At 35.1% G+C, this 10,167-nt stretch overlaps 1 protein-coding gene across 1 annotated transcript in view; it reads left to right on the top strand.

The window, feature by feature from the left end:
- The window catches only part of LOC109821223 (biotin carboxyl carrier protein of acetyl-CoA carboxylase 1, chloroplastic-like), a 12,422-nt gene continuing 2,883 nt past the window's right edge, over window positions 629-10,167 (top strand). The window contains exons 1-6 of the mRNA XM_020387408.1: window positions 629-682; window positions 789-808; window positions 912-985; window positions 1,979-2,040; window positions 2,520-2,558; window positions 2,646-2,794. Of these exons, the coding sequence (XP_020242997.1) occupies window positions 629-682; window positions 789-808; window positions 912-985; window positions 1,979-2,040; window positions 2,520-2,558; window positions 2,646-2,794 (398 nt within the window). The remainder of the gene's footprint in view (window positions 683-788; window positions 809-911; window positions 986-1,978; window positions 2,041-2,519; window positions 2,559-2,645; window positions 2,795-10,167) is intronic.

Here is a 10,167-nt window from a genome sequence, read left to right as displayed (position 1 = left end):
GTCAAACAGTCAACAGACACATGTATTAATTACCTCATTAATTACCTCAACGCAGTGAATCCAGATTCACTACCTCAACGTATCTCGAATTACTGCAGTGAATCCAGATTCACTGCAGTGAATCCGGATTCACTGCGTTGATGTAATTAATGTATGTGTTTAATGAGGTAATTAATGCATGTGTCTGTTGACTGTTTGACTGAATCCTAGCCATTGGATGAAGGAGGTTTTTAGTTTTTAGGCTAAGGAGGTTTTTATTAGAACCTCTCCCTATATATATATATATTCATCCTTCTTGTCTATAACTTCTAATAGTCATAAGAAAAAATATTTTCCCATGAAAAGAGCTACTTAGTTTCCCAACCTTTCCACGCAGTACTCAAACGGAACTCCTCAACTACCTTACTAATCTTAAGAAGCCTTTTCTTTTTGGGTAAATGAAAAACAAATCTCTTTTATGACTAATTAATTTCTTACAAAATTTAGCTGGTTAATACTTCTAAGTGCTGGCCTAATATATACTTTTTTCTTAATTTCAGTAGCAGTACTTGTCACACCTCAACTCATTTTAATACGCGCGAAGATAACCTGAAAGATGCCATCATTTTGGCAAGCCAAGCCTATATCCATGGCGACCTTGCTCCGGTCTGATCCGAGGAGGCTATTGGCTATAAGCATTGAGGTTTTCATATATATACTTTATAATTTATTAAAAGGGTTATATAATCTTATATAATAAATTTATTTAATATTGAATAGTAGTATCGTTGTAATAATATTGTTATTAGGGAAAATTCTTCATGAACCAGTATGTTCTTTACAATATATAAGCTATGCACTCTAAATTATTGTGTGTTTCATAGAGCCAAAAAGTTTGAATACAAGCATCTAACAATTTTCTCTCGCAATAGCAAAATCCACTTAGCAGATTTGGATATTCTAGATGAGTTATATATCCTATATACAATACAATTACCATATGCAAGTAAGTTATAATAGAAATTTTCATTCACATCATTTGGATCAAGATATGATAGAGACCTTGAATCAAAGAAGAAAAATGTATTTAGAACACATGAGAAATATATCATAATCTCCCTGTTCTAATTTCGTAAGAAAACAATTCTTCATAATTTCAATTTTATTTCTATGATACGGATAATGTTGAACCATACCTTGATGATATTATTCTTTGTAATATTTTTCAAAGAATAAAAGTTAATCAATTCTTCAAGTACAAGTGTTGCTTCTCAACTGCTTCTTTGTAATATTTTAAAGGTGTTTGTAATTTGCAGTTTTACTTCCGTTTGGTAAAAGTTTATTAAATTTTCACTTCTATCAATCCCAAAAAAAAACTTTGTTTTTTTTATTTTTATTTTACTTTTATCAATTTAAATAAAATATGATATTCAATCACGTGCATTACACGTGCATCTCAACTAGTATATATATACTCAACAATTTTGAGAAGGTTCTTTAAGTGATAATTACCTATTTATCCACTTTGCGATAACCGGACGGGACGAGGTCCTCTCCAAGCACGGATGGGTCGGGTCCATCGTAACGGGGATCTCTTAGGAAAGCCCGAACTAGTACGTTGTTCACCCACATATCCAGCCGTCAACTGCATGGGGCCCCACAGATATGTAATGCGTGGGTGAACAGACAATTCTTGACCACAATTCAGGACCCCAAAATAGGCGGAAAAATAAAAGTGGGTCCCGAACCCATCCATCGTTTGTGTCGACCCAAGGGCGGAGATTTCCACCTCCCTCATCCGAAAAAACTCCCAAAGCTCATTTTGCATCGATCTCTCCGTCGTCTTCTCCCTCTTTAATTCTCCCCGGCCCCAGCTTCCCTATCATTAGCCTCCTCGTCTTCAATCTAGGGTTCCATCTTCTCCTCCCTCCCTCTCTCTCTCTCTCTCTCTCTCTCTCAAGGATCTCCAATGGCTTCGATCTCAGTTCCATGCCCTAAGGCCTCCGCGATCTCCCGCAATGCGGCCGTCTCCTTGGATTCGCCCAGATTCCGTCGTTGAAGGTCAGTCCCCCTCTTTTCCCTGCTCTAATTTTATAGAGTTACGCAAAGATTTGAATTTTAGTAGATTTGGAATAATAACCAACTTTGTGATTCTACAGCTGCGCTCTACTTTAAATTGAATATTCATTATGATTTTTTCTTTTCTTCTGTGTTGCTGGATTCAGTGGTACAGTATCCAGACCTCCAATTTATGTGTATTTGAGCTCAAAATTTTAATTTGGTATATAAGTTACTTCAACAGCTTCAACACTTCCATTCTAGAGTTGGATAGTCTCTAGGAAATGCTGTTCATGTATTTCAAACTGGAAATAGCTAGTTAAAAGCCTAGGCAGATTATAAAGGATAGATCTTGAGTTGCATTTTTTTATTTAATTACTTTACCAAGGAAATTTCGAAGTTTTTATTGGTTAAGGATTTCTGTCATGAATACGGGCGAAGAGTATCTATATACATTTCATTTGGTTAGGATTCTTTTGCAGGGTCCCAATTTGAGGCAGTTCCCTGTTCTGAGGGCCCAGGTGTGTGATTTTACTGGCGAAAAACTTAAAAAATGCTCTTCGGTTTCTGTTTTCATTTCTTTTGCTTTAATCAATTGTTTTTTTAAGGTCTCAACCGATAATTCTTCAACATCAAACGCGTTGAAAAAAGAACCGTTGAATGGTAAAGTTGGTGAGACCATTGAGGAAGAAAGACAAGCTGAAGTACCTGAATCCGTCATATCTGCATTCATGGCTGAAGTTTCTGATCTTGTTAAGTAAGCATCCTCCACTACACATACAGTCTCCGAAAGGATTCTAACATTGATCCACTAAAACTGTTTCGACATTTGGTGAAAATAATAGTAAGAAGGGAGAAGGGGACTAAGCTTGTATGGTGCTAATTAATTCATAAAGAATGAAGAATATAGTTGGCCTAGAGATTTTCTAAATTAATCATACAATTTCATGAACAATGCACTGACGCTTACATTTTCCCTTTATTAAAGGTACATGTACATCAGTGATGTTTTTTTTTACTCCTGATAGAATTGTCCTCTTGGTCATAGGTTCTTCGGTATTCATTTGGGTTCTTATATTCTTATAAGTTTTATGGCAACGTTCTCTCTGACCAGTAGCTTCTTCTTCACGAATTTGACAGTCTTTATCTTGTACCTCATTAATAAATTTAGTCAGTCTCTCTGCTTTTCTTTCTATTAGAGTTTCTGTATAAGGGCTGTTTGGTTCGTTTTCTATATATAGGGAAATGCAATTCCATGTAAAGGAACACAAGTTTTGAGTTTTCCAAACTTTTCCAAGAAATAGATTGTTTTGGTTTGGTTCGCACATAAAATATGGTGGGAAACTAATGTACTGACTTTTCTTCTGTTTGGTTTGCATGGAAAAAAAGGAAAAACTTTTGTTGACTTGACATTTCCCACTTTTCTTGTGTTTGGTTGGTTTTGAAGTGTGTAGGAAAAATGTATATGGTCACCATGGTAAGATTACTCCCACTATAGACAAATATATTTGTGATCGTTATGGGAGGTAATCTTAACGAAATAAAAGTGCGAATGTAACATGAACAAATAGTAATTTCCCGAATTCATTATAAATATTTGTTTGACTTAAAAAAATCATACGAAACCTGAAATAACATGAATCAATTGCTATGAACTGCCTACCTAATTTGACCTAAAATATACCTGTTTGAGATGAAAAAAATCACACGAACCAGTTTTCCAAGAAAAAAATAAACGAGACCTGTAATACCCTGATTATTCATAATTTTATGAAATATGTACTTAAATTAGCCAGAAATTCTTATGAAACCTATAAAAACATATAAACAAGCTGATTAGCCATAAATATGTATATAACATAGCAAATCGCATCAAACCTGGAAATACCAAACATGTATGTAATGGCCGAGGGCTCAGAATTTGCTCAATATCATCATTGTTAGCCATCCAGTGCAATATCAATATATATTGCAAGTTGCTAATCTCAGAAATTTTGACAATCATCATAGTCTAAACAAAAACATTGATAGGCAACAAAACTAAACACAAAACTTCACAAACAATGAACGGCAACAAAACTGAACATAAAACTTCACCTGAACAAAAACCTGAACACAAAACAGTCTCACAAATACCCACTGAACACGAAACAGTCTCACAAAACTGAGCACAAAACTGCCTGAACACATGACAGTCTCACAAAATCTGAGCATAAAACTTCTCACAAACTTGAACACAGAAAATACCAAGGGGCTGAACACAAACAATGCACAATAACTGAAAATATGTACACAAACCTGGCTGAATACAAATCTGAGCACAAACAGTGCGCAAAAAACAATGCCTGAATACAAGAGAGTGCACAAAAACTGAGCACAAAACTGAACAAACCTGAACACATGATATACCAAGTGCCTGAACACAAGCATCATACAAAATCAGCGCCTGAACACAAAACTGTCTGAACACAAACCTGAGAACAAACAATGCACAAAACCCTTGAACACAAGACAGTGCACAAAACCTGAACACAAGACAGTGCACAATCCTGAACACAAAATGTATTCCAAGTGCCTGAACACAAACAGTGTACAAAATCAATGCCTGAACACAAAAAATATCAACATTCAGGAGCACCAAGAACCCATGAGCAGCACCTCTGATCGTGAAAACAAAAGTGTACCTGAACACAAAACTGATAACAAAACATTCAACCAATAAGATTGAACAGAACAAAATCTGAGCATCAATATCTAAACCCGAAAACAAAACAGCGTCCACATAGTAACTGATCAAGTTCCTGAACACAACCAGGCTGCCACTCACTGCCTGAACACAAAACTGTTTACAAACAATTTTCATAACAATGTGTGCACACAAAACTGATTCAACCACAAAGCCTGCACAAACAGGCCTCCACAAACAGCAACATGAGTCTGTTAGCATAAACAGTCTCACCCATTACAATTATGGAGATAGAAACCAAAATATGTATGTAACATGCAGGAAAGTAATGTTGCGTTAAGGAAATGTTTGAAGTAAATGTATAATTCAAGCGCGAGCATATGTAAATTACGGCTTAGGGCTCAGAACTTTATCAATATCATCATTGCTATAATTAGTCATCCAGTGTAATATTAATAGATATTACAGGTTGTTAATCTCAGAAATTTTGACAATCATCATAGTCTAAAGTAAAGAAGTCACCGATGTAATCTCGTGGCATGAAAATCGAATACCTTACTAACCCGACGCAATAGCCATCCAATACAATGTGTGCACATTGTAAGTTGCTTGCATCTTAGGAAATTTTATCAATTGTCATGTTCGTATGGTGACTTATAAAGTTGTTGCAGTCACAATTTCAATATAAAAGTTAGTATTCTACAACATTCACATCATGAAAGGTAAATATTACAATATGGAAACATATAAATACTTACTACATATTACAATAATATGTTCCATCATTATAATGTTTCACAACCACAAAAATAACATTCCTAAGAGTAGTTCCCTAAGTTAAACAATAAGTCTTTCACCAAAAGTAAATGGATTTCACAAGTATGTTAGAAGTGAGAATCAAAAAATACCACGTACACATAGTTTATCAGTCTTCAACTCTCTTTGTTGAGAAATGCATCAATCATCTCTTTTTGACCAACCGAAGATATGCCCATAAATAGTCTTGCTTCATGCTCATTCAAAAAGAGGTGACAGTAGTATGTATCTAGCTTTTCAACACTAAAGTCTTGTAAATGAGCATATAGGACCATGAATAACTTCTCGGTCCAATGCATATTTACACACTTCATGCTTGCACTAAATACATCTATCTTATCCACCATTTTTAGCATGAGCTCATTATCGAGGTTGGTCCTACGAGCCTTTCTCTTAGCAACACATGCATTTGCTTTAGAAATTGATGTGTGGGGTGCTTCCTTAGGCGGAGGAGTGTCCTCATCTAAATTGTGTACTTGAGGGGATTGTGAGGCAGGCAAAGGTGAGTCAGCATCTCCAAGATTTATGGACTCGCTACGATTAATTTTTTTCCAAGCATCACTAGCAAATTCCCCTCTAGTTTGATCATCCCCGATGATGAGGGCAAGATCATCATAATGCATCAAAGGTTTATTGATGTATTGTCTAAACTTAGCATTCTTAAAGCTCTTGTCCTGAAAAGTATAGTTGAATTAATTCAATGAAAACAAGAAAATAAGATAATTAGTCAATGAAAATGCAAAAATAGTTTATTTACCTTAATCCACCTATCCAAATATTCAGGATCCATGATGACAGTCTTGGTACCACTGTTTTAAAAAACCTCCGCCTAGTCCGCTTAGGCGTACGTCTAGACCTAGGCGGTACCTAGACCGTCTAACTAGCGCCTAGCGCCTAGACGGTATTTAGGCTGCCCACCTAGATTTTACGATCGTTTAAGGGAGCATTGTCTGCTTACGTAGATTACACCATGTAGGCCTTGATTGTGATTTTATGTGACGTAGCCTACACGTCCTCCAAATTCCATTAACCTCCAAATATGAACATCTCCACTACCTCCTCCGACCTTCAGCAAAACCTCATCGACCACCATCACTAGCAAATTCCCCTCTAGTTTGATCATCCCCGATGATGAGGGCAAGATCATCATAATGCATCAAAGGTTTATTGATGTATTGTCTAAACTTAGCATTCTTAAAGCTCTTGTCCTGAAAAGTATAGTTGAATTAATTCAATGAAAACAAGAAAATAAGATAATTAGTCAATGAAAATGCAAAAATAGTTTATTTACCTTAATCCACCTATCCAAATATTCAGGATCCATGATGACAGTCTTGGTACCACTGTTTTAAAAAACCTCCGCCTAGTCCGCTTAGGCGTACGTCTAGACCTAGGCGGTACCTAGACCGTCTAACTAGCGCCTAGCGCCTAGACGGTATTTAGGCTGCCCACCTAGATTTTACGATCGTTTAAGGGAGCATTGTCTGCTTACGTAGATTACACCATGTAGGCCTTGATTGTGATTTTATGTGACGTAGCCTACACGTCCTCCAAATTCCATTAACCTCCAAATATGAACATCTCCACTACCTCCTCCGACCTTCAGCAAAACCTCATCGACCACCACTTGAATGAAGAAAGAAAAAAACGCCCAGAAATCGCTTAGGCGCCCGCCTAGGCGACTAAGCGCTGGGCGCCAAGTCCGACGCCTAGAAGTGCCCAGCGTTTAATGTAACATTGCTTGGTACTATCATCCCAACTGGCAACACTAAGATTACGACAAGTTTTCATATCACAAAATCTTGTACGTAAAGTTTTAATACGGTTCATGACGTTTTCCCGTTTGAATACTGTGTTAAAATTCTGATTAATATGTTGGGAAACCATATAAAAATTGGTTCTCTTAAAGCTTTTATCGGGTTTGTAACCATTTCTTACCAAGTCGACAAGAAATAGAATGAGCTCATCATCGTAACGGGAATCCCAAAACATATGTTTGTTACCTTGAGAACCGTCAGTCTCACTATTTTTTTTGTTGAGATGTTTTTCCTTTTTTTCTTTGGATTTTGTGATGTTTCTTCCCCTTCTTCTATGACAATCCATTTGGAACCTGATTCGGGAGTTGAGCCATAACTACTAGTGGGAGAAAGTTACAACCCACTAATATTAGGACTATGGAATTATAAAGACAAAGTAGGAGAACTTAGCATGCTCGTATATGACGCAAAATGAGGGTGCATCGGGAAGTATCTGTCATCATGGAATGACATGTTGGTAAATGCATGAGGTGGTTGTCCAAAGTATGACCGCTGAAAAGGAAAATACCCACTATCACATTGATGCAATGACTGAGGGGATTGAGGGGGTGTAGACTGAGATGGCGCTACACCATTGTCTTTATGATTATCTTTCCCACTTAATGATGTATTATCAGTTATCACTAATTAAATAGTGAGAATTAGATATTATATAATTTGTGAAATAAGCAAAACTTGAATACATTAAAGATATTGCAAAACAAAATAACTGGAAGAAGTAAAACATGAATACATGAATGAAAAGCAAAAACTAAAAAGTGGACAAAGCAAAACATAGAGTTAAAGAGTACATACATGAGCACAAATAGTACAACAAATATGAGAATTAAGTCTCAGTGGTTAAACCATGATTATACTTATCACAATAGTCCACCCACATCGCCCAAGCAATGTCATCTCTAAGAGTCTTCCACTCATTTATTGATTCAGTTTGCTCTTTTTGGGTTTGAGTCTGAGTAAAATTAACAAAATTATTGTCATTCTCATTTGTCACCTCATCATCAATATCTTCATCAATTTTGAACTTGCTAAGTAGTTCATCACTTGGATCAACAGTTGCAATGAAATTATGAAGTACCGTGCATACTAATACGATATTTACTTGTGTAGGAAATGGGTAATGCGATTTAGCACATAAAATCTTGAAACGATTTTTCAATGTGGCAAATGCAGATTCAATCTTAGACCTCAAAGAAGAATGTCTTAGATTGAATAATTCTCTTCTATTATTAGGTGTATTACCCGAATGTTCTTTCAAATGATATTGAACACCATGATATGAAGATATGAAACTTGACATGGTGGGGTACCCAACATCATACAGATAGTATTTTCTATAATTTTATTAAAAAGTTATTAAGGAAGTCAAGTTTGCATATTAAATTTAAAATATTTTAAGTTAAATTTTTATATAATTATCATCATAGACTTTTATCCATGTGGTTGTGGTCTAGATAATGTATTATGGAGAATCCTATAATCATTTGCAGACCCTTCCAACCTATTAAGACATATGTGAACAGTTTGGGGTGCAAGCTACAAGCACGTTCTGTGTAACACATTTGCGGCCTCGAAATCGTACAACAAGACTAATCGGAAGCATTGCATCAACATGGGTCTCATCTATCATACCAATGTAATCCTATAATACATGTATCACATTACTAAGTTATCATTTATTTTTATTGATTATACATGTAACTATGGTTAAAGTGTAGATATACTTTGAAATAAGGATAGTATAGCTGGTTGTTAACGATCTCTTGGGGAGTATCATTGGGGGCTTGCCTCATGTAGCGTCCACGCAGGCAAATAATTGCTTGTAAAACCTTGTTAAAATATCTGCTGACTGTCTTCCCTGATCTTATGAAATGAGATCTTACAATGCGATTTTTAGATTTATGACCCAAAATGTTCAGTGTCATAATAAGCTGTTCTTCCACTGTTATATTCCTTAGTCTTTTAGAAGCCTATTGTTCCTCATTATACTTGCTAGTTTAATAAAAGCACCACTCCGCATTCTAATATAATTCACACAACTATCACTAAAACCATTATAAATAAGCTCTATGTGTTCAATTCTAGCCCTCGTCTTTTTTTTCCTCACTTGGACCACTACGTATTGATTTACGTCTAGCTTGCATCCTCCTTATGAATGTAATTATTATAACAAAAACGGATAGTGCAGCACCTTGAACCATATTAACAATATTTTGTTCATCGGTACAATCCCCATCACTATTCATCTACGATGTAAAAATCAAATTGAAATAATTAATATACTTAGCAAACATTCATATGCAATGTCAATAATCAAAACTTAAATGACGTATAGCAAGATCTAAAGTTAATTTTCAGTTAATATTTTCAGTAATATTTTTAGTTAATTTCAGATAATTTAAGATAATTCTCAGTTCATTTCAATAATATTTTCAGTTATATTTATAATAATTAATATAATTTTTAGTTAATTTCAGTAATATTTTAAGTAATATTTTTAGTTAATTATAGTTATTTTTTCAGATAATTTTCAATTAATTTTTAGATAATTATAGAAAATGCAAAATTTTTGAAATGTCAATTCTAAATCATACGAAATTTTAAACAAATCAATTCTGAGTTGAGATTAAATCATATCTTAGGTTTGAAGTATAGCAAGATCCAGCAAAAAAACCCAAAATTTTTCCAATAAAGACGTTGCTTCTTTAGCAAGATCCAGCAAAAACAACGATTATGAGGAACTAGGGCATTCTTCTATGAAAATCAAGCACAAGATCAACAGTATAGAACTCTCGCATGCATCAAAGAGAA

This window comes from Asparagus officinalis, chromosome 8 (assembly GCF_001876935.1).
Source record: "Asparagus officinalis chromosome 8, Aspof.V1, whole genome shotgun sequence".
In the NCBI taxonomy this organism is placed as follows: Eukaryota; Viridiplantae; Streptophyta; class Magnoliopsida; order Asparagales; family Asparagaceae; genus Asparagus; species Asparagus officinalis.
This window is presented reverse-complemented; position numbering and strand designations above follow the sequence as displayed.